This window comes from Varroa destructor, unplaced genomic scaffold (assembly GCF_002443255.2).
Source record: "Varroa destructor unplaced genomic scaffold, Vdes_3.0 BEIS01000004.1, whole genome shotgun sequence".
NCBI classification, from domain to species: Eukaryota; Metazoa; Arthropoda; class Arachnida; order Mesostigmata; family Varroidae; genus Varroa; species Varroa destructor.
Window position 1 is genome coordinate 17587527 of NW_019211457.1, and position 26132 is coordinate 17613658.

Genomic DNA, 26132 nt, shown 5'->3' on the forward strand with positions numbered 1-26132 from the left:
AGTCTAATAAAATATAAGACTCAAAGTTATTCAGAACGAAAACAAATTCAGTACTTTAGGCTTATTCAATTTAGCAATGAATCAGCATCAGAATTTTCAAAAAGGTCTGTCGAAAATAACTGAAAACGTCAAGGAGGCAGTTCCCTAAGGAACATTATGGATTTTTGTACTCGAAAGCTACGACATCGCGAAGAAGCTTTAGAAGGGTTTAATTATAGACATATGGGATGCGAATATGAGAATACCAAGCGCAAGCAGTTAAACATCAACCGCGTTACGCAACAGAAAAAGGCGTTATGACGTTACTGAATAGCTGAGCAAAAGTCTGACCACGAACAAGGGAAGTCAGAGAAGAAAACGGAACGCCCTTTATCATAGCCAGACCTACTGTGCTATGCATGGCGTCCGCGTGGGACACGACAGCGATAGGACAAAAGGCGATTATGCCGGAACTTTTGAAAGCGTAAGGGTCTTAGCAACTGGACTGCCGAGGGCTTACAGAAAGGGTCGCCTGGAACGACGACGAGCTCAATGCAAATGACCTCCGAGATCTTACAATGATTAGGCTTTCCTAACGGCTAGATACAAGGCATTGTAGAAAACATATAGAAAAAAAAAATAGATCTTTTCATAAAAACGCTAAGACAAATATTTTGTTAAAATTATGTTTACTCTATAGCTTTGTATTAATAATTGGATGCACAAAACGATGAAAAAAGATAAATAAACAAACAAAATTATTTTGGTTAGCACTAGCGTTGAATACGATGATCAGATGCTTTGAGGCTCCCTTTATACATCCAGGTCTTTCTAAATCTTTTCAAAATTTCTATATAAGAATAAAGATCTTATAGAAAAGCGGGAAGTCGATTGTGTTGATTTAGCAGAAAGTTTGAAATTCTCATTAACCACCAGTTGATACTCAATATAGAAGAAAATCTTATACCACTAATTAAATCAACGCTATAAATAAGCTTCTGAGGATCATTCGACCAATAAATCCAAGTCATTATGGGTAATAGGTCAGGCAACCTGACTACATTGCCGGATCGTTACCGTATAGGGCATATTGATGAAGGCAATTAGTAATATCATTTGTTGCACTTCAGGCGTCACTTAGACTGGTGTCAGGACGAGTGCGCTCGAGCAGATGCCCTCTGTTCGCAGATGTCAGAGGACGTAGAAACTTTCGAAGAACTACAAAAATCACACCCGAAGGTGACTATGGTGCAAATTAAATTAGAGGAACTTGCCACAGATCCATTTAATCAGACGCGACGGCTGTTCCAACAACTGGGTAAGTTCTGTTGATTTTTTTGGAGGACCTGTATTGTTTTTACAAGAAAAAAATCGGTATCGGTTTTCCAAGAGAGAACCGGATTGGAAAAATACGACAACACAATAATGCATCCACATTAGCACAAACCTAGTTACTTTTCAAAGTTTACGCGCCTACAAACGATCATAGTTGAGAAGAAGGTTCACATGGACGGCTTAAAGGCGACTTAAAGCTTTGGGGTACCTGGCGTTCGCTGTACCTTCATCTACAGCCTATTTCAATATGTTGTGTACATATATTTGGGACCCTGTCATCTTGTTCGCTCGCTGAATACTTCAATTTTTCACAAGAAAGGTGATAAGAAACAAAAAGATAGGCAAAGAGCAAGCTCATTCTGTTATCCCTGTTTTTTTTTTTTGTTAACCGATAAAGGAAGTTCGGCTCGGAAGCTACTGGGTCACGCTCAGGATCACGCTTTCAAAAATTTCTACCTTTAGTCACTGGTCAATTACAGAAACGTCGGGCAGAGCCCAGGTTCATCCTAAGCGTGTACAATAAGCGTATCGCAAGTCATTGTCATATGATGAATATTTTAAATAAATACTGTTATCACTCAGCGATGAAAAACATGCACGTAGCGCACGCCTGGTTCTTTGCAGTGTGCTGTCAACGGATAGCGTTTTCATTCATAACGACTATATAACGCTATTATTAAGGGCCGTTATTCTCGTAGTACAGATCGTAAATCGTAAATTGTGCTACCTACTAATATCCTCGTCTGCGTGCAGTTTTATCTCGAACCGAATTATAAAAATGACAAAAAAAAAACATAAACAAAGCAGGCACTGTTTGTAGACCTTGTGTTGTATCCCTCAGGTTACATTCAGTCAAAAATGCACAATTACTACATCGTGTTAACTGGCGCACGTAGTTGCGCAGTGGACATTTTTCTTAACTTTTCTGTTATTTTTGAGTAGCTAGAGTTTTTCTTATTACTTCTGCTTCCCGAAACATAGAAGAAAATATATTTCCTCATCTTGAAGTAAAGCGAGCATTTACTTTCATGCGTTTTAAGTAGATTCAAGTGATTTGAGTGTAAAAATGCGAAATATCAGAATTATGATATGGTTTATATTACATATAAGCGAGTTCGCATGTTTGGGCTAGACAAATCGGCCCGACTGTATAATTGAGTTCGGCTTGAGCGACCCAGCCCCTGTTTGAAAGAGGCCATGCCTGGGTCGCTATCGTCTCAGGCCAATCAATGATACATACTACACAATTTGTTCGAATAGAGAAGATTATCTGTCGCTATAGACTAAGGGGTACGTCGAGTAGAAGGTACATTAATCTCGGCACCATAGACAAACTACGTGCATGATACGTCCAGTATATATTCATGGCCATTTACAATGGACTTCAGGAGATAGAACTGTATGGAATCAACTATTGTTTATACGTTTCCAAAGTAACATTCCACCTAATCTATTTTAAATCGTTCTTCTTCTCTAAATACGTATTCAAATATCCACGCTTCCGTTCTTTGTTACAATACAAACAGAAATGACGATGCCAATAGTCGTGGGCTAGCTGCTGGGAAGTTAGGCGTCTGTTTGTATCAGTTTTTCTCTATAGTTACTTTTCCTTCCCTTATCATGTTTAAAGAATAAAGTACGAAAATTAACTTTTAAAAGAAACTTTCACTAAACTTTTTAAAAAAATTAAAAGTTTTTTGATCATTGTGTAGTTACCCTTGTCTTTGATCACAGAAACTGCTAAGTCCTTTTAAAGCTTTTCAACTAAATATAACAAAAAAAAAAAGCGTATCCCATGCGTACACCGTTAAATAATAGTGTGCTTATATATTCTGGGTCGAAATGGGCTAAGCATTCGGTGACTGCATATACTTGAAGCGTCTCACAGTTCGCGTTGGGCAGTTGCTTTCTCTTATTGTCACGCTAACGGCCTCGTCTTTCCTCTAAAGGCTTCGAAAATTTGATCTTATTTGACGCAGCATTGCACGCGCCTACTTGACCTAGCAACGACCACGATCACGCTGGAGCACGCTGCACGAGTACGCAGTTTTTCTCCGAAAGAGTTGGATGGGAAGGGCCTTATGGAGCCTGAGCGTTTTCGATTGCGGATCTTACAGTGTCTGTATTACAAGTATCGATTTTCAAGAACCGTTCAATGGCAGGAGTTTGCTTATCTGCGTACGTCCTAACGTCATTTGTGGTGCATATCTACAAATCGTCAAGTTTAAATAGCATGGTTAACAGAGCTACAAGGACGGCTTGAACTAATGTGTTGCAGCTGGATAATGTAATATCGATCGACAACCATCTATTAAGGGCCATTCAGGTACGGTTAGTTAAAATGGTCGTTTTGGGAGATCGCTGTACCAACTGTTGCAGGAAGGGTCCAGAAAGATCGCTTTCGGTTCGCCTGTAAACCACTAATGGAAAATTAATTCTATAAACATCAAACGCACGCACCGTGAAACGCTGATCGCGAACCATTCGGCGATTACACACAACATACATGCTCCAAGGGATATCGCGTTGTCATCATGTGCACGTAACTTCTAAGCTAAACGTGTGGACCTTCGTGGCAAGATAAGCGGGTGCTGTCGAGGCTATCCCAGACAGAATATCGCATCTTGGGTACAGGATAAAAAGATCGTATATTTTAAGGGCAGGTGTAGGAATAAGTCGCACAGGTCGTTTTAATATACCTACTGGCTGGCCTGGCCTATTCGAGTGGCATAACCGTGAGTAATAACCTCTAGCCTAATCGACAATTCAGTCTCAACCTATACACTGATCTAGTGACAGCGGACTACTGTGTTTTTACATAGACGATTACGATTTTGCCTTTTCAGGGTTACTGTATGAAATGTCGACGGAAGCGTTTCTGAAGACGCATACGCAACATGGATCAACTGATCCGTACTCAACGCGTAGAAATTCGGCGGCTGTCGCCTATGATTGGCAGCAAAGATTGTCACTCAAGGAAACTTTAGACATCCAGCACATTTGTGGGCCGTTATTACTGCGAGCTGGGTACGATAAGGTCGAGGTACGTATGTGAATTTCTTGACAACGCCCGTCAACCCTATTATTTTACAACAGATGAGGAGCCATCGACAGTTTCCTTTTACTTGGGATGCATATGAGTACACATAGCTTAAGCGCCCAGCGTTGCATTGCGTCTTGTCGCCTATATAACTCGAGACAACAAAAGCCATCAGCTGTTTGGGATGCTTTTTTAAGCGTCGTTTTTCAAAAATATATTGCACTTCTACGACGAACCCATAATAGCTTTTCCAAGATGGATATCTAGCGAAATTGATACTCATCAGGGCTAACTACAGCTGATGACCAATCGGTGCAAGACTGCCTATTTTTATTTCGTGCAAATCGCATAACCTTGGAGACATACAGTCCATGCTATTTTATAATGTCGCCAAGGTACCCAAAGTCGAATTACTCTGAAGAGAATTACGAAAAGACATCGCGTTTTCCTAGCAGATTAGGCAGAGTAAAGGAAAAGTTTCATGATAGGTATGTCTACATCGTACGCAGTAGATATGTAGCACCCATATATATATATATATTGTATAAGTACGAAACAAAGACCGTGGAGGTTCTAACTGTTGTTCTATTGAACTAAAGTGTATTAAAATAAAAAAAAAAAAAAGTGTTTGCACTTGTGCTATGAACTAGCGCTACAGAATAAGAAAGTGTTGAAAATTCTGCTGCGCGCGGTGGGACCTACTGACCGTACCAACCAGATTAACGAAATACTGTCACCGAAGACACGTAAGACTCAAAAACTCAATGCCCAAGTGTTAATTGAACTAACACGTAAGTTCACAACTTAACATTATTTGCTTTTACGACTCACTCGATTTTTACTATGCTATTTTACCATCAGGTCAAAGACAACAGGGAGGAGATGTTTACAGAGTTCGAACATTCACATTGATTGATATCTACAACGTTGTTTGTGTTTCGAATGGGCCCAAATAGAGAAATTGTGACATTATGGCGTGATTTATCGCCGTTCAATCTGTAAGGGCCAGTGGATTCCGCAATGGTACAGTCGTAGCGCGTGTCCATATTAAAAATCTAGGAACATAGGAGTCTCCTTCGTTAAGACACACCTCGTCCTTTACTGGAAACGAGTCATCTGAAGCAACGTCTAACTGAGGCAGAATCTGGCAATTAAATGGGCGTCTTTTTTTATGCCACGTCAGGCTGTGTTCATTTTTCTTAGATAAATATAATGATTAAAATACATTAGCAGGGTGACTTGGTGAGTTTGTTTGGAAAACATTATCGGGATGCACTTAGAAAACATCCCATCTTTATCATAATAGGTTTGTTTTTCGTTTGCGAATTTTAGATGAAACGGCAGCGACATCCTCCCGTTGAAAATCACACGGATCAGGCTACGGCGTCAAATGAAATCAGAATGCACTAGGTTCTATGATGATTTCAGGCGTCCCTGTAAAAAGTAATGTATAGTAATGTTGTGTTTGTATAAAAGAAATATTTATAAACCTACTGAGCAGCGAGGTCACCCCACTCTATTTTCTGTTTTCATTTAGACTCCCATATATTATACTGTTTTATACGGGTCGAAAAACTTAGACAGGCAACTTCTAAAGCACGTGAGGCCAAAAAGAGGCGTCTGGGCGCGCGGTGGGTTTTGCGCTTCCTTTTATTGCTTAAACCGCTTTTTAATAGCTAGGTACTTGCGCCTCAGATTACTATATGTAGCTTGGTTATCTTATAAAACAGAAGCAAAATCAAGATGCATGCTCCATCTATTGCCCTTTCTATGGCGGAGACGCGAAGTCGCATGGACTAAGATCTAGAGCACCTACAAACTGAAGATATTGCCAAATTATGTTTTCTTCGATTTAGGCCCTAATTGAAGCGTGGCGGTAGAGTCGCGCGTTGTCTTCAAGTGCCCACATTATGTGTTGCTGTCAGCTGCCGCGCCACCCGTCCATGAAATGAACACTCTTCAAAAATTTGAGGTATTTGGCAACTTTGGTCTTGCTGGTCCTCATTTCGTCCATGTTGACAGCGTGCTCCCGGAGAGTTGCTCGTCCGTGATTGTTATTTGTCGAAATACACCACCCCTAATTTCTATCTATGCTGAAGTCAGTTCGTAAAAAACCTGTTTTTTTGTTTCCATATTTTGTTTTCAGCATTTTGTTATGATTTCATAACGCGTTCTTCGAAGAATCTAATATTGAATTGATATGGACAATTTTGCTCATGCCCGATTTTGCTCAAACGCTTCCGTGATAACAGCAACTCCTTCATTTGAAGGACGTCCTGAGGTGTAGACACTTCTCTCATAGTCCTCAATCTCACAGTTTCCGTTCCTAAAACGTTTACGTCAGTAATCAACGGCTGTTTCTTTGAAAACATTTTTGTCTTGCATGGATGCCTTCGAGATGTTCGATAAGCAGACTTTCCATCCTGAAAATTAATTTTTAGCGTTAAATTATATTGCTTTTGCTTCTAACTTAACTGTTCGTTGCAATCAGTTTAGATTCATGTAATCATATAAACTTAATGAACTTATCGTTTGCTTGAAATCATTAAATTTCTTCTACTGACGGTGCCTGCGTCAAAAATGATTCAGAATGTTATTCCGAAGTAAATAGCAATTTTATAGTGAATTGACGAGAAAGTAGCGTTCTTAGATGGCCTTAAAGTCACCTAGCTCAAGTAATATAAGTCGATAAAGGCATAGATGCTGCTTAGGTTCATGAAAAAAAATTGTGCTCTTCATGATCAAGATGCCTTATCGGCAGAAATAGCTCAAAGATAGCTCGGCCACGGTGATTCTGTTTGAACTCTTAATGTAAAAAACATAGTGATTGACCGGTTGCGGACAAGGTCGATGAAATTATCGTAAAAGTTTTGCAACACCAACATACGAATGATCGGGCCATCGTCTAGGAAGGAACGACATATCTACCACGCAAAAGTTTTTAACCATTTGAGCAAAGCTGGCTAGAAAAAAGCACCAATTCTAGGCATATGAATTTTGATTTTGATGAATTTCCGTCTATGCCCTTTCTAAATTTGATCAAGAACGGATAACATTCGATAATAATATGTCAATAAAAAAAGAAAACGGTAAACCTTAGACTGACGGTAAAAAAAAGTGATGCAGTTGTTTGAATTGGAGAGAACTGATGGTGCCGCCAAAACGATCCTTTCGGACCCCTCTAACGCCGATAGCTAACCAGATTAGAACAGGTCATTGAAAAAATACTCACCGCAATCGTCTTACATTATGACGATGTCAGACCATATACGTTTCGCTGTTCGGCAAAAACTTGAATGAGGCATTTTAGCGTGTACGCGTATGATCTTGTGCCACCAGACAGTCATCTATTTTGGTCCCTACAACACTTCCTCAGTGGTGCTATTGTAGTTTCAATGAAAGGATACAAAACCGTTTGTCATCCGGATACTACCGAAATTTTACAGTGAGAGCATCAATACGTTATCAATGATATCACTTTAAAGTTCAACAAAATACTTGCTCCCGTTATAGATTAAGGACCTCCAATACTTTTTCAACAAGCCGATAAAGTGTTTTCAACAGGGAAATGTCATGCGCTCTGCCCTACATACATAAAACTTTATGCCAGTGGTGGTATATACTAATGGAGTGAAGCTAGGAGCGTCGTTGTCGTACGTAATGACAAAACGTTAGCCTATGAGGCGTACGAAGTGTGAGGTGACCAGGGTATAGACGTACGTCGTTCGCGTTGAGCGTCAGTCATCTGAAACGACGCCTAATGCCAATAACAGACATAGACGATGTAACGCTTGTATTTCCAAGGGAATAAACGGAAATATATGTTACCAATGATTCTGATCCTGTGAACACTGACTAAAACAATACTGAGTTTAGTCTAAAGGCAAAACGACTACACCGTCTAATATAACAATGCGTTCGCTAGTTTCCCTAGGAAGCGGCCATTGTAACGTCGTACAATACATATGAATCGATAACGCCTCATATAGCATAATTATCCCAAAACAAATTGACAAGCAACGTTGGTAGGAAAAAGACGTACCTCAAAAAATCGTATTCCCGAAAACTGCCTTATTTGTGATAACGTTTCATTAGAGATTGTCATGTGGAGCTCTTTTTCCGTCAGTTCCCCTATACAACATGACAAAATCGAATAGAGATAAAAATGCCTGCATCAGGTGGCGCATTCCCTAGACGTATTATATGACGTATTGCAGCACGCCTCACAGGCTTAACGTTGACAGCGACTCAGCCTTGTAAAAGCCCTACCGCATTACTCCGAATGAAACGGGATGGATGAATAGATAGACCTTGCGTTGACATCAGCCGCCCACCGAAATGGCAATGTACTAGCGATATATAGATATAAATTCAGGCCATAACTTTTTCGGGTTTATTCGACTACTGCATGGACGTGCCCTAATGCCATATAGGATTTTCTGCAGACGAGACACGTGAAAACTGCGGTACTCGCAGTGAACTGTCGAACTTGAACGGTCACAGTTGTGAACAACGGATCTGAGGCATTCTAGGCTGACCACAAGGCACCCGACTGGAACGGCATATTGAGTGAAGAACTGGAAAAAGTTATCGGAAAATAACAAAAGGAATTTTTCAAAATGAACGACCGATATTTTCTAAAGGAAGCCAAATGACGTTGGGCAAAACCGTTAACTCGATTTGGAGCGTCTTCGCCTTTTCTGCAAGTCGACGTGTGTAGAAAAATAGAAAAAGTGTAGAAAAATTATAATCCTGCCAGTATCTGAGAGCCCACTAATCTTTATTGTCTTCGCGTGGATTATCGAAACCTTTAGACTTATCATAGGATTTTTTCGTATGAGACATTATCTTTGATCTACTAAATGAAGTTCAACGTTTGCGTTGTCCTGAGTTTTTTTCTCACCCAAAATAGTTGAACATTTGAAAAAAGAAAAATTATTGTTGTAAATCTTTCAGGTCAGTTAAGGGATGGGCAGCGCTAATCCATGCCCAAAATTTAACCCAAATACAAATAACTATTGGCCACGGCTGATGACAACCGCTTTCGGTTCCATCCGTACGTAAAATTTCCGTAAAACCTGTGAATGATCGTAGAATTAGAAATAGACTAAAACGTTCGACGCCTAAGTAGCGTAAGATGCACCTAGAGTTCTTATTAAAACAACTGAGCTCGGTTTTTTGGACATCGATCTAGCAGATTTTATTACGAAACTAAACCAACCTGGATCTTTCAGGAGGGGTACCAAGATGAAAAATCCAAATTTCGGTCGAAGAGTATGTTTCGGAGAACTCTTTTGCATTTTTCCCAGTAAACAAGCGTAGATTTACAAATTAGTAGGTCTATCGAAATCCGAGTATTCTTCTTTACAAAATATCAGCCATGCATAGAAACATCCGGTGTAGATTTTTTTCTTATATTTTGTTTATATCTGTAACAGCGTTTTACCGTTATTACTCGAGCGACCCACTAGGTAACATGGCCCTTATTAGTGGTGCGCGATAAACTCGATCGTAGCATTTGTGTTCCAGCTAGTCACATATCATAGTTATATTTAGCCAAATTTGAAAAATTCAATATTGTCCAAAATGGCGTTTAAAATTCTCTCATCTAAAAATGCTATCAATTATGGATAGTTCATTGAAGAATGGTAACGATAATTTTTAGGTAGTACGTGTGGCATTTTCGTCAAAGCCCCACTCATGAATCTGTAAAGTAGTTCGACTGATATAACCTTAATAGCAATATTGAATCGGGTATATTGATAGGAACATGGAGCGCTGCTGCGCCACAAAAGTTCACGGAACAACTCAATAGCCTACAGCGATCCTGATGTCGCTGAGTCGGTACTTCAAGACAAACCCAATGGTCACGAAGCTATCCAACTACATAAATCTCCTTCAGGAGGAATAAGGAGGTGACCGTTATGAATTGCCTCTAAACTGCTTTAAGCGTACATTAGTTTCCTTTGGAACTTTATAGAACTATAGCAGACATACTCTACACAAAGAAATAAAAATATTATTTATGTAAGTACATAGAAGAAAAATAGCTTCAAATACTGCTATAGGAATGACGACTTAAATGAAGCTTAGGCCACAATATTTATGGAGCAGTCTGACAGACTTTACCAATATGCCCTGTTTTTTTTTTTGTTGAAGGTGACGCAGTAATTTCTTAGGTGTGCGCTCTATAGAATATGTGGCACTCAAGGTGTTTTGTAACACATTTTCAGTATGCCATAGCTTAATGAAATAGTCGATCGGCTAGATGGGAACTGAACACTATATCTACGTTTACCTGCAAAACTACTGGCTCATAGAGAATATCACTCAGTTAAAAAAATCATTTTCACGCAAATCGGAATCTTTGAAGACCAAATAAACTGGGTGAGCTGCGTCTGAATCTGCCCCGTTTTATTACTCGTTCATTAGTTATATATGGGAAAACCTTCAGCAAGGAGCCATTGCCTAGGCAAGCATAAAATCTAAGGGTTATTCCGATTGTCCTGCTAGAGAAGTTCGTTTTGCAGAAGCAGAAACGAGTAAACAAACGTCGCAAGGTAGCGACGCAGTGTTAGAGCCTAACTTTTCCCCTTAATGTTTGTTCGTTCATTTTTAAAGCAGCATGTTTTGATGCTCGGGAATTCGAAGGCGTTGAGCACACATGTCGCTATTTTATGGAATAACATAGGTTCAACATCCATGATAATGCAGGAATTTATAAAAAACGATTTGCCGGTAATGGCATCTTTATGGTTTTAATCACTCCCTCACAGATTAGAAAAGTCTGTCGAAAAATAATGTCACTAGATGCGCCCAAATCCAAAGGAGACACAAACACAATGTATTTGGAGTCGTTTGAAGTTGTCTCTCCAGCTCACCATTATGCCTATCCACACTCCTAGCCTTGAACAGTAATCTTAGTATACATATCACAGTTGGTCGTTAGATTTTCGTTCGGATTAAACATTCGGAACATGTGTAAAGTTTTTCTTATTTATGGAGAAATTTTTTCTGGGAGTCCTTAGAGCTACCGGAATATTAATACCGCTTTGGTCAAGACCTAAACGAAACTTCTTTATATTAGCTGCTAAAGGACACAATTCGAAAAAACCTAAAATGAGTAAGAGTACTAGTTTAGGAGTATATTTCAGAAGAAGACAGGCATTGTTATCAAAGCAAGCCCAAAAAGAGCTTACGGTGTTATCTCATAATGATATTTTTATCGTCCACCTTCCGGTCTCTAGAGAGTGCTAATATCCTCATTGATAACCCTGGCCTAAATATAGCAGCTGTGGCTGGCCGGCTACTACATGGATGGTAGGATTCTTCGACGGCAAGCCCGATAATTCCGAATACGAGCTTGTGCTCGATCAGGCAAACGTGCACGCTTATTTTTATTAACGCTAATAGGCCACAGGTAAATATTCTAGTAGTTTTAGCATGTGGTTGAAATTATATTGGTCGACATTAAACGACACGACCACGTGAGTACACCTATCCGTGACCTTTAACATTCTTGTAGCCACCCAAGAAACGAAAATGGCGTTTAGCATAGCAACTAGTAAATTACGTACGTTTTGTAAATGGATGAATTTCTAACAGACACCGCAATTATCTCCCGTGAAACTGTTATACTACTTTTTTTCCTATGAAATTTTTTTCCTTTTTCATAGCACTAGACAACTTTGTTTCCGTCTCGATAGTATGATGTGGACTTCATATGGATTCTGTTTGAGTAGTACTTTCAATCAGCGAAGCAAGGAAGGTCAGCCTTAGAGATCTGTGTTACACTGATTCGCAACACAGAGATGACTCCAACATCCATTGGCTTAAGCTGTCAGATGTAACGGTACCGTGATGGTGTCTGCTATATGCATATATGTAACTGACGGTGGCTGAAGTGGTATTGAGGTTGAACTGCGCTGCAAAAATATCAGCGTGGTCAGCCACAGTGGTATGCCTAGTTCCAGGCATTTGTAGGCTCAAAAATCTAACCTAGAAATTACTTCGTATTCGATTTGATTCTATTATTTGGGTCAAGAAATTTAGATGCCGAAGGAAGAATATCGTGGCTCTATAGGAGAGCGATCAAGAAAAAAAATCATCAGAGGCTGCATTGAGACTAAGCTTTACGTATATGTTTACGGGCCGTTGCTTCTTACAAAAGCGTTTTTTTATCGTGCGTGGGTTCCAGAAACGGCAACTGACCCCCAGGTTTCCGACAGGGTAACTGTTGTTAGCCTGATTATTTTGTATATATCATATATCAAATCTTTTATATTTAAAAGAAGCAACCTAAGCATCGAAAACGTGAGGTTATACTTTTTTTTATAGGTAGGGTACACATTGCTTCAAAGAGCAATCAATTCGATACCATACAATGTCGCAAGATGTGCCAATTTGTAGTAAAATTTATTCACGCCTTTTGTTTTTTATTCGATAGAACATTAGACAGAGCGTTTTTTGTTCATTTTGAAAAATTATACAATAAAGCGCTGCAATAGTTTGGTAACATTCTGGAGTCAGTCGGCATGAAGGTAAACAAGAGTAAGAAAATAGGATTTGTACGAAACAACCCTAATTATAATTCACAGAGACGGATTTAACACAACTCGAACCGAGCATCACAAGTCAGGACCGCTCCCTGGTCATAAACATACGACCGTGTTTTCGTACAACGTCCATCTCGTTTGCATATAAGACGGTCGACGTCCGAATATTCTATAGTTTTTCCCGCCGCAATGGACCCAATGTTGCAGGGCGACGATGCGGATCGTGCTAGAGGGTCTTTAAGTAAACGCGGTTTAGATAGGAAAAATTATTTCTAGCTTTTGCGATTCGTTTCGCAAAGTATTAGTACACTGGACTTAATATATATATATATATATATATATATATATATATATATATATATATGTGGCTGCGTGTGCGTACAGTAACACTAATATAGTGTTATTCTCCCATTGTAATGGTTGAGTAAAACATCTTAGGACAGGACAAGAATTCCTACAACTCTCTTTTTGAAAAATCCGCGCGACTGCTGTAATACATTACCGGCTCGATTTTGCAGCCAGACGAGATAATAAGTTTAAGCTGTTATTGCAGACGACGTAGTTGGAGTGGATTCCAATGAGGAACTGTTGTAGGCTTTCCTACAAGCTAACGATGCCTTTTTTTATCCAACTTCCCATTCCATGCTGCAATTCTAAAATAGAATTTACGCTGAACGAAGGAGGGATTACTAGTTCAATACCCGCCAGCGACCTAGACTAAATAATAAGTATGATTAAATGAAGAACTAAAGAATTTAGGCTCACTCTGTTGTTGCGGTGTATTCCTAGTATCAAGAACATACCAATATTGTAGCTAGTCCGCAACTAGATGCCGCAGTTGCCGAAGTGTTATCAAGCTTACCTCGTACCAAGCAAGGTCACCTCGTTCCGCGTAATGCTGCACCCTCAATCGACGATCGGCCTTCGATTACTTGCTAACAGAAATTCATTACTTTGATCATTAATAGATCGTGAACAAGGCCTACTGAGGATTCGCCAGATGGTTTGTGTTACTTCTGCCACAGAAATAGCTTCTTCTCGAAAGTATCAAACGGCGAGTTAGAAACACGTTCACCTATCGGTCCACAATGCAGACGTAACGTTGGCCTTGATAAAACATCTGACGGTCCAATTTACCGGTACTTTGCCTTGAAATAATGGCATCACACGCTCGAAATTCGCTTATATTTCTTTCAGGCCCGGACAGTGGGACCCCTCGAACATGTAGGGCCTTTCCGGTATGTTATCCCGGATTGAACGAATTAATTTCGCATATGTTTGACTCCTATTGTGTGACGACACTTATAAAAGCGAAAGACTTCGTCGCGCATCTCATTTTCGATAAGAGCGTTCAAGTTTAGCTTTAGTTTTACCTTAATCGAAGTTCCTAAATATGTATTCTCTCATTCTATATATATATATATAGTGTTTACTATTACAGTCTAAATGTTACATTTCGTGACATCTGAGCGGCTTGTTATAGGTAGATTTCGATGTAACTTAAAGGGATTCCCTCACGCAGACCGCTTTGCCCGTCTGAAATGTTTTTAAAGCAGAGACGTATGCTGCGGGCAACCACCGATTCGTTAGCTATGTTCGCCATGCTTTTTGTCGTTCCATCTCGTCTAGCCCAATGTTCCGGAAACAATGACCTTCTGTCTTTACAGTCTGCTTTCTTTCGGCCGCTGTCGCAGGCGCTTCTTTGTGTTCTTCGGCTACCTTCGAGCTTGGGCAAACGTTCGTTTCCGAAAACATTGTCAGATTTTTCTATGGATCATCCGAAAGTTGCTACTGCGGTGCTTTGTACCGTTCCCATTGTAGCAATCGATATAAGTGAAGTGTTCTTGTGGGTTAGTTAACCGTTGTTGGGTCTATAGAGCCACTGACGGCGTCGTCTGCTGGTACGGTGTGTTCTATGTTCCACGTTTAATGCTGAAGTGTGCTTCAGCTTTTCAAACAAACCCTAGAGACTAAACTCTAGCTTCTGCGCTAAAAAGGTTTTGATTGCCTAAAGGCAGCAATAAATGGTTTACTAGGTTTTACGATACCAGCCTATTAATCTTTGTCAGGGGTGTTTTTGGTAATTCAATCGCTAGCGTTTGGAATAGTGCGTACTGTAACGATATGCGCTTGTAATAACAGTGCAAGTTCCTTAGCGTTATTTAAGAGTAAACACATGAAGCGCATATGTTATTTGCCTGTGATAGCTTTGCTGAAAAGGCAAAAGACGATGATCTTGACATACAATACAATAGAGGTATAATGGTCCGATAAGGCGCCGAAACGCCTTTCGCGCTAATTCGTATTTTTTTCCAGTCAATAAATTTTTCGCTTTTAAAATAAATGCGGCAATAAATTTTTTCGTGACGCTAGAGGGCACCTGGTTCAGCTTGCTCGCGAATCGGTCTTCGGAGGCCATCAAAAAACCCGAGAGGGCCGTCGTTTCCTTCACCAGATCACGTAAACCTCAGCGTAAACACCCGTAGTGCGTTGGTATTATTCCCTTCTTGCAAGGGCACGAATCTTAACGGAAAGATTGCCATTTGTTCTCTCATGCTCATGGGCGACTTGCTACCTTCACACTGCAAGATCGTTTCAGGCAGATCAACCAAGTTGTTATCTGTTGCGGCTGCTGACATTGTTGATGTGCCTCCATTGTACAATAATCCGATTTAGTTATTGGTTACTCCTATAGTACCAGCAATACCCTCTTCGACTTCGCGAAGTATCGCCATAGTAATTTGTGCTAATGCAATAAGAGAGAAAACTGTAGCCAATGTTAGCCCGAGGGGCACACGTAAATATACGTGGCTATGAAGTCGAGCGCGCACACCCTATGGTCTCTTCCGACTTTTCCGTAGCACGGACCGTCTCCCCCGCAACACTCCGGAGGTCAATTAGAGGCTTTACGGTCTCTATCAGACTCTTTTGCCAAACTCGCCAGCCTTGCTAGTAGCCTTTGGGAAATTTTTAGGTTCGTCGATTCCGAAAACGACGATTAGTCATATCGTTAGCTTGCGACCAAACCAAAACATGCTGCCTCACCAATGCTCGGCTATGTGATCAACGATTGTTTGACGAAGCTCCTTTTTCATTTCAGTAACTACGTTTGTAAATCCAGTCGTTACATTTAAACCGCCCAACTTGCTTGAGTAGCTAGCTTTAATGCTCCGGTAGAAGCTAAGCAGAAAATAAAACCAAAACCTAGACCAATTGTTCGCCTTCAATTTTCCCTAAATACAAGCATATATATATATATATATATATATATATATTTGCACTTATAGGAAAAATTATATGTTAAAAAAGTGTATATGATAATTTGCGTGTATATGTTATTGCTGTGAGATTTTATCAATATCATCTTCTCTAAATGATGCACCGTGGAAGATGATATTTGACTTTGCTTGTTTTTTTAGGAAATGCTACAGATCCCTAACCAACATGTAACAACCGTACATGCCTAGCGACATGATCTATGAATTAAGCTGACATCTCAGAACACCTTCTAGTGATGTAATGGCGATTGCGTAAAATAAAAGGGAATTTTGCTTGAACGCTCAAAATTATGCCGCAAGCATCGCTGTTAATGCAAGCTCTGTAAGAGCCTTTAGACGCATTGTGTTAGTTAGTTAGTCTCATTGTAATACTGTGTTTATACGTCTTCAATAGGTTTTTTCAACTCCTTAGTTAAACAATGTATGGCTTAAGAAATCGAGTTAACATTAATGTATTGATCCTCCACTGCATTTCGATGGTCGAAACCCTATTGATTCCAATTTGTATAGTTCTTACTCTGGATAATTGGCCTTCTCTGAGGATTAGTTTGGCAGAAGTTTTTGTAATAATTGTATCTTGATTAGTATTATTAAATAACGTATAGCTTAAGTAAGTTATTTTGGTTTTTGCTTCTTGACACAGCTCGGAGTGTTCAATTCTGTTAAGCCATTGTGAAGCAACTTCAAAAGGTTATATCTAACGTCCCGCCATGTTTAGAAGTCAGGGCAAGGCTCTCCGTGGCGCATTCTTTTGTATTATTTTGTTGTCGGAAATGCTATGTAATTATACATCTGTCGTAGGGAACACGGCTCAAAATGCATATACAGTTAGCTACATAGGGTCAAATAGGGTGAGAAAGTAGATAAAAATTACTCTTTCTGACTGCAGCGAATGTTATCTGTAGCGTGCATTTTACCAGTAGAAAATTATAAACATCGATGCGTAGTCTAAGCGACCTACATCTATCAACTTATAACAGGGACGTAGTTGGCCCGCGAGAGTAGATACAATCAAGAAAACAGTACGCGCTCTTCTCCTTAAGAAACCCCTCAATTTAAAGTTGGCCATCTCGTCCTTCGTCGACGTTTAAAAGTCAGACTGCCCAATTTGGGCGATTTAAATAAGGAACGAACAAGAAAGTGAGCACGAACGTCATTAGAACGAACCGAACTCGTCACTTCGTGGTCAAAAAGCTGTCTGGCAGTTGAGCTTTAAGCTCATAAACTTCCATGATAAAAGAAATTGGATATACATTATGCGCTAGTTATTTAAGGAAGTTTACTGATAGTGGCAAGTAGATATAGTTCACAGAAGAGGTGCATAGACCTTCACACGGTGGCGCCAAGCACTTCTCTATATAAGGAACCGTCAGATATCTCTAGATTAGACGCGGATTCGTTTGAGGCTCCGGTTTACTTCGCTAATTATTTGAAGTTGCTACGTCTAGAGCACTGACGCAAAAACATGAAACTCCTATTGATTTGCTACCCATTGGCTTTAGCTATTCAACTATAGCCGACAGTTATTCGAACATTAGAAGGAGTATGCCATTGATTTCTATGGTTCTTGTTCACTATAGTTTTTAAAAATATCGGTACTCCATTGAATCACTGCGGATAATCGAAGTTGTTTGCCGTCTAAGGTATATTTTTTTCAAGCATTTCAAGTGACAATCTACATTGAAGCCCTGTTTGTAAGGGAGAACTAGTGTGGTTTTTTTTACAGCCAAAGACCGTTTTTGTTCCTGATGCTGCATTACTTCTCCGTACAGTCTCAAACGATTGCCTTGAAAAAGGCAGTCGTGGGCTCTGTGGTTATCAGGCGCTTCAAGTGGACGCTCTTCAATATTTAGTAAGAAATGCCAGTGTACTATCGAATGGCAGATCAAGGGATCTTCGCGCAGTTTCATTTTCGCTTAAAATAACAGTGGAATCTGGCTGGACAGCGCGGTAGTTAATAGAACTAATGAGCCTATAATTATACTTGAAGGAAACAGCTACGATACGCCACCATACTCTGGTACAGATCGTTTAGTTAGTTGGCATGAAAAAGACATTCACATATGTGGCTGGTTTTTATGAGTATCACCCGATGATTTCAATCACACTCTTAGTGAGAAGATATCTCATTTACGGCAATCGTGTATGACAGGTAATCGCTCTTCGAACTGCGAACTACTTGAAAAGGATGTGTCTAGTGCGCTAAATCAAACAGACCAGATAAACTAACTTCAACCTATGTCAAATAGCTACTAGTAAGCTCAAGCTAGTATTGACAGAGCTGTAGCAGGATAGGATTATCGCCGCATGGAACGAGCAGAAATACTACTGAACACATATAAAGCAGTTCTCTTTTCGTATAAAATGTCGCTGCATTTCTGGCAAAACCGATACGTGAACGGAATGTAAAAACTGGCAAGGTCTGAGTAACGCTGATCTTGCACAAACGTAACAAGAGGACACGACATCAGCCGACGCCTATCCAACTTCAGTGCCGAAATCATTTAGCGACCGATGAAGCGAGCGAGAGGCTCGAGCTGAAGACTAATATAGTTTTCGTTGCCTAGATGGATGTTGACATTAAAGATCTTACCTATCTTTTTTGATTAGTAGAAGGTTAAGCGATTCAGCAAAACATCGCGGTCATCGTTTATCGTTTATGGACAACAGAAAAGCGGTATCATAAAAGTAGCATGTTGACCGTACAAGACTGTTGGTCAAATCATAATTAATCCAAACTTAAGGACTGACTTGATTTAACGTAATATCCATTCAATGCCGCTTTACAAGTTTGCAAGCGAAGAACTGCCGAATTCGCATAGAAGGCAAGACTATTCATTCCTATATAGAAACGTTATTGTATCGCTAGGGTTCTAGTCAGGTATTACACTCTCTGTACAGCTGGCTCGTCATTTGCGTCGTCATGATAATGATTAATCCTGCACAGCTAGGTAGCACGTTTTATTCAGGTCATAGCATAACCATACAGGTTTCTTCTTTTAAGACTCCTTTCCTTCGAGTAAAATAATGAATAAAGGACTTTACCTTCCCTTCAAATTAGTCGTTGGTTGCCTAATTTTTTTGTACCCGATGATTCAACTAGCTTTGCCTTAACGTGAGGAAACATGCATTTTGCGTTCAGGTCGTTTACCTTTAAAGCCACACTCATTGGAAAATCGTAAGACCTATTTACACGCCTCATCCGTCGAACAATAAAAGCTATATAGAAAGGTTAAAAGGAATAGAGCGATCACGAGAGCCGTAGCTTTTAAGTAAGAGTATAGCTAAGATAAAGATTACTCGCCAATAGGATACTGAAAAGAACTCTTGTCCGCAAATCGGCCTTCAGCGCAATTCCACAAGCCACCCGATCAATACCCGTTTTTTTTATCAGAAGTAACGTCACGTTTAGCGTTCATCATTTTGCTGTTCCGAATGCAGGTGTACTAAAGTATATTTGGCATGTAACGGTAGTTACATATATTGTGCAGAAATGCCCTCAATACGGAAGCCCTTCATGCATAAATGCGCTGCTCTATTGTTGAATAGCAAAGGGACGACATGTAGGATGGAATTATTATAAAACGGGATTTAATACGAATCCTTTTCTACCTGCACCGAGAAGAACCATATGGTACAAAACACGTTCATATTTTGAATGACTGCTCAGTTTCAACGCGCAATCGGTTAAAGTTAAAGCTTGTTAGTTAGTTAGTAACTAATTGTAATTACAATGCATTTGATACGGCGTTGTATACCTGTTTCTTTCAGTTTACATCTGTCAAATGTCTAGGTTGAAATACGTTAAACTTAGAATGCATTCTGTTGGTTAATTTCAAATTTCAAGGACGTATTTATGATTAATCATTGGCAAACTAGAACAGCTGTTAGTGAGAGACAAGAACAAATATTCAGGATGACCCTCAGCGTACGATACCGTGTCACACGTACGTATATTAGATCAATATGAAACTTGTGGGCCTCAATGAGCTTTGCGTAAGCTCAGCGCAGCGCGTGAGGCGATTCTCAATGAAGGCCGTTTTTATAGATCCTCGGAAAACGGTAGACAGGTGAAAGAAGGGCAGAGCAAGCCTGCGGCTAGCTAATACTACATATAACTGTAACGGATAATAACTGTCCTTCGAGTGTGGTCTTTTATACCACACAGATACTAAGAGCTAACTAGTTAATGCAATAATTTAAAAACAGGCAATAAAAATATTTTTTTCATAATTAAAAACATATTTGCCACTCACTTCGTAAGATGGCCCTACTTGTCCATCAAGACCTTGCCGGTGAGCTAGATTAACTATAAAAAATATTCTTAGAAGAATATTCGAAGAAATAACTTCTCAAAAATGGATGATGGAAATGATGGTTTTTCGCTAGCAGCAAAGACAACTGGTAAGCTTACAATTCTAACTATCCGACTTTGCTTTTCTTCTGCTTGGAAAATGAGAAAAAAGCTTAGAGTTTTCGGTAGGTGGCAATTCATCATGTCACAGCTCCTCCTTTTCTCAAAAATAGAGTAAAAATCAGAGAGAGAAATACTGGTTCAGTGATTTGTTTATACCTTAGCTTTTTTTTAGAGCTCAGGCCGGAATCGCTCACCGTCACAGTTGGTACTTCATCTTGTCGGAACCTTCCTACTGGTTTCGGCAGCTAAACATGCTTCGTATATATATATAGGCCACTCATACGACCTAACGTTAGAGTTATCATGGATCGGATCTGATCCGATGAAAATGAGCGACTGCATTAGCTCCAGAGGTAACACAACACTCGGCTGGAGTCATCAACACGAAATGTAGCCTCTGGGATTTATACGAAGATGTGGATACCAGAGGAGAGGCCCGTGGCCTATGAACTGCCTCACGTCACACCCATCTCTTGTAAATAATGCACCACCACGATCATTAAATATTTCCTATGCAGTCGCTAAAAAGACAAGGAACAGGGTTAAGTTAGTCACATAACAGAGATTGAGAGCAAGAGATGCAGAGAGTGAGCCAGAAAACGGTTCCCAAAAAAACGACCCGACGTTTCGTAAACCTCTACTTATATAAAGACCTTGCCATGTCGCTGGTGGGCTATAAACATACTCTCACGCGTAAGTACCGTCAAAAAACACCCATATAGCAGCTATTCCTCAGCATATACTATAAAATAAAAACAGTTACAGAAATTTATTATTATTACTGTCTATATGCTAAAAAACAATTCTTCATCTGAACAACATCAAAATAGGTTCTCTCCGTCGGAACAACTTAAAAGTCTGTCTGAAGAAATGTAATCGTATAATGATGAGGGGGATGAACGCGTTATCCGACGTTAACTAAATATATGCTTCCCCATTGAATGTTTTGGAATGGGTAGACGAAGATTTCAAGGTATAATGGCTGTTTGGGCTACATTTACAACAAGATTCAAGAAGGGCGTATAGCTTTCGGAAATGTTTTATTCTTCTCGAGTCGCAGATTTGGTGGATCGGTGCGCGCTTGCAGGTATACCGTGTGGCTAAATAGGGTATTTCAGACGAGGAAATGGCATGACTTTAGTTTTATATTACCACTGATATTTCATTGAAAGAGCTGCGATTTACTTTGCAATTCGGAAGCAGTCAAATACAAATTAGCAACGTATTTTTGTTTCTAGGAAATTTTAAATAACACTTCGCTTCCAGTTGAAAAAATCCCGTATACGCCAGTTAAAACTTTAAAAGTTAATTTAATTAAAAGTTGATATCGTTACTTTTTTGAGGCAAACTCTCATAAGTGGATAAAGTTTGGCAAGCTCAACAGAATCGTTTCACGTACGAAACCTCGTCAAATGCCGGAAAAAATCAGCCAGTTGAGCTTGAATAAATTTGATTTATTCATCAACAAGCAATAGAAATATGCGGAACTGATCCCAACTTCGAAATTTTCTATCAAATATACGCTGTACAATTCAACGTTCGCTTATTTATAGCTACGCTTATGAGAATAAAGGATACTACAAATCTTGTTTTCTTACTTTTAATTTATCTTTCGAAATCGTCTTTTGAAGCGCACAGCCACTCGTGGAAATGTTAGAACTTACAACAATAACTTATTTAGAGTAACCTTTCGGGTCGTGTAGTACGAACCGTGACAGTAGGATGCGCTTCGGTATACATTTGGATTACTAATTTCTACAGTTTAACTTATATTCGATTCGCTATGGGGCGAAACTATTCTAGTTATAGCAAAAAAGAATACTAGCATTCTGCCGCCATCTTGAATTGGCCATCTTTGCTACTGCACGACGCCGTTAAAATCGAGAAACGGATACGTGTATTGGCCGAGGCCTGAATTCGATCGAATAGCAGAGGTAACCGGCGAGCAACAGAAGATCCTGCCTTGCGTCGCAGGTTCTTTCCCAGTATGTTTCGGATGAATAGACACATTGGACAGCGCCACGCTCGCTATAATTTTGTTCAATATGTCAGAACCTTATCAAGCCTCTTTTAGGCAAACTGAAGGTTAAAACATTCAACTTGGGTTCACCAAAAAGCGAACTCACAACAAAAACATTTATGGAGCGCTCTGCCAGCAGTCTCCTGGTGAACTTATCCTATTTAATTATTATTTTGTATTTATATTTAACTGTATATGTACGTTTTCACCGCTTAAATGGCTTCTGCCGAATAGTATCTAGCGAAAGGAATCGAACAGTAATATAAATCAACTCATTCACCGTCTACTTGAATCGTATCTTTATCAAAAGAATGACCTTCAACAATGATTAGGCTGCTTGTGGAAGACCACATGAGCCTTGTCACATTTGGGGTTAACTACAAATATTAAAAAAAAACTCAAGCATAACTCAATTCCTCTATATGGCACTCATCTATAAACGTCGCATCGAACCACGTTTGAAGTATGGCAGGCCAGCATCTATTTGCGTTACATTCGATGACAAATCGAATCTTTGCCAACGTAAAAATATTAACCAGTCCAACGCACACCGACCCGTCCTCAGCCGCTAACCCTAGGTTAAGGCCTCATGTGCATAAACTTCTGTATAAAGAGCTTCCCAGTTGATCTATTACTAACCGCCGTCTCTTAGTGAACCTCATCCGAGCCCGGAAACCACCACGTCACTCAGTGACTTCAGACATTGAATATTCCGTACGCACGCGTTCGTCTTGCCTCGTTCGGTTGAATGTCTTTTTTTCTTTAGACAGTCCATTTGGTTCGCGCTATTTTGGTAAAAAACATTCCCATCTACTTCAACTGGATCTTCCTTGTGCCACAATAATTAAGCGGTGCAACGGAAAGTGAAGATGCGTGTGCCTTCGCAGAACTGTGTGCGTTCACAGATGCGGATATTTACCGCTATCAGGTGGTGATGAACATTCATTTTTCATCACATTCATCACAAATAAGTGGAGGAAAGTTTTGCAAGTGGCTATTGAACTCCGACGCATGATACCATTAGGTTAGCGTCTCCCGTAAATAATACGCTTTCGCAACGCTACCGTCAAGCATTGCTTTTGATCGCTGATCACATTCAGCATCGGATTTTACGTATCTTTAGGCCTCGTTGGTAATTTCTACACTTTTTAGCTTGCTAGTAATACCTTATGTACTTCGTCATGGGAAAAATATTCTCGCACGCATTGATGAGTCTACTATCTTCTTGAGATAAATTACCGCTAATGTCTTATTCATTTTTCTTAGGTGCAAGAGGGCATTCAACTGACTGTGTCGCAACTGTATCAGATAATAACTGAGAGGTAATATAAATGGCGTTAAACATCATGTCATAATGGCTGTGAAATGACTAGAAGGAAATAAAGACTAATTAAACAATGGGACTTTCTTTGAATTACTTGCCAATCCATAATTGCTGCGTTAAGTTAACTGAGTGCCATTAGTCTCTTTACCCTTAATATAGTTATTTAAAATAGGCCCATCGCGCCACCAACTAGAACTCTTGCACAACGTAAAGCTGTTTTTAAATCGAAATTGCAGCAGAAAAGTCTTGAGATGCAAATGAAGATGAAATATACTTTTATACTGAAGCAAGTGCTTTCAATGATCATCGAATAATGGTGTTATATTATATTACATAGAATGTATTATATTGTACATCGCCGCCATAACTAAAAAGGACCTTCTTATTCCCTAAAGCGGATTATGTGTTGATGACAAGATGATGAAACCGTTGGGACTTGAAAAGTCTGAAAGGAGTCCTTTTCAAAAACGCCTCCTGCGGTCGATCGATCAGTGATGAAGACAGACATGGTCAGCACAGTTCAGAAAGGAGCTGAGTAGCTCTTTTGCGACGTCACGGTCTTCGGAGGACGGTTACCACAAGTGCACGAGGTGTGAAGAGGACTGCTTTGTTGCGAGCCTTTGCCACTAGGTTTGAAAATGATTCGTCTGATTCTATGTCGGTCTGTCTATATCTCCTTTCTTTGATAAGTGCAGAGCAGGCACCGATGTGACCTCGTTGAAAACTACGCAGGACAACTGGCCTTTCCACGCGTCTCCACTGATACGCATACGATGGCACGTAGTCAAAAGCGGTTGGTTCACCCACAATGGAGACGTTGCCAAAAAGTCGCAGCCGTCCTAATAAGAGAAATAAAATCTTTTTTGAAGGTTAAAACCCCGAAGATTAAGAGAGACGCACATCGTGATGCCTTTGAGTGTTCAAGAGCCAAAAGCTCCACTGCTTTGAGACGACGAATCCTAACAAACCCGGGTGAACTTTGCGAGGCCACCATCCAACGGTCGTCAGCCTCACCATGATATCAAAATCGTCGCAACAAACACCACCACTGCGACGGAACGCCCTGCCGGCAGGAGTGGCGCTCCTGAATCTACCATCCTTCTTCACACGAGCATATCTACAGAATACAAATGAAGCAACTCATGCTTCAACTCTACTACACTGATCTGCCTTTATCAGTATCGATCTATTTACAGAAACCTGGGGTTAAAGTTCTTCGGGCTACCGGGCCCCGATATCGCTCACTCCCCTGCGCTCTTATGTGATAGTATAAGAGTATGCATAGGCTTCTTTCACTAATTACCTCGTTCCTATTTACTAATGACTTAAACATGAGGGTTGACGAACCGAATGACCCCCTAAACGACAGGCGTACAATTGTATCTTTTTCAATGAGTTTGGGTGCCATTTACTCCCCGATAGCAACACTGCAGCTTAGGAAGGTTATATGGAGAAACTGTTATGACATATTCGAATCCGATTTGAGTGCCGGAAAAGCCCGATAAATCGGAACAAACTACCCGCTAAGAGAGAAGGGCGCCTGAATGGTGACATGGACCAGTTGAAATTGAGTTGCTGCTCTAGTGAAGAACAACTCGGCAAAGAAAGGACGCTAGGCTACTTAGGATGCAGGATCCGATCTTATATCAATAACTCTGTCTGTGATATCACGTGATCCGGGCTTCGGCCCTTATGTTGAAATCTGAAATGCGTCCGTAGATTATCCAAACCAGCGCCGATAACGCCCGTGTCAGGTTCTAAGCTAACCGCTGTTACACCGCGTCAAACGTTGCAATTGATTAAGTTTTGTATGTCTGTAAGACCGCTCTGTAACCTTCCAAAAAACCGGTATCAACGGGTATTCGAATTTGCACGTCAGCAGAACCCTGCATGTCAAAGCGAGAGGCTAATCATACAAGCAAAAAGCGAATTGGGCACTTCAGAAGTATGTACTCGGCAGCAAACACCATCTCACGAATCGTATTCTTATACGCTTGTGTGTGAGATGCACAAGCATGTATGATGCACGAGGAGCTAGAAGCTGTGTTCTCCGTGTTTGAGATACCGCACTACCTAGAACACTTTCAACTAAAGCCGACTGGACCAGATCTTATCCGCAACGAACATTCGAAAAAGCCGTCCGATACATTATCTTGCTAAACAAGCCTATTCGACGCTTACTTA

At 40.2% G+C, this 26132-nt stretch overlaps 1 protein-coding gene across 10 annotated transcripts in view; it reads left to right on the top strand.

Moving 5' to 3' along the window:
• Positions 1-26132, top strand: part of LOC111249799 (carbohydrate sulfotransferase 1-like) — a 101359-nt gene that overhangs the window by 32921 nt on the left and 42306 nt on the right. For 3 of the 10 annotated variants that reach the window (XR_015326168.1, XR_015326169.1, XM_086986793.1), the window contains exons 7-8: positions 1110-1297; positions 4161-4357. Coding sequence is in view for 8 of the 10 variants with exons in the window: in XM_086986793.1 (XP_086842919.1) it covers positions 1110-1297; positions 4161-4357 (385 nt within the window). In the remaining 2 variants the exon portion in view is untranslated. Of the gene's footprint in view, positions 1-1109; positions 1298-4160; positions 4358-5215; positions 5609-5686; positions 5872-6210; positions 10758-16328; positions 16348-23890; positions 24028-26132 lie in introns of those variants that run through there. The other 7 variants (XM_022804123.2, XM_086986794.1, XM_022804125.2 and 4 more) reach the window with 7 other exon arrangements.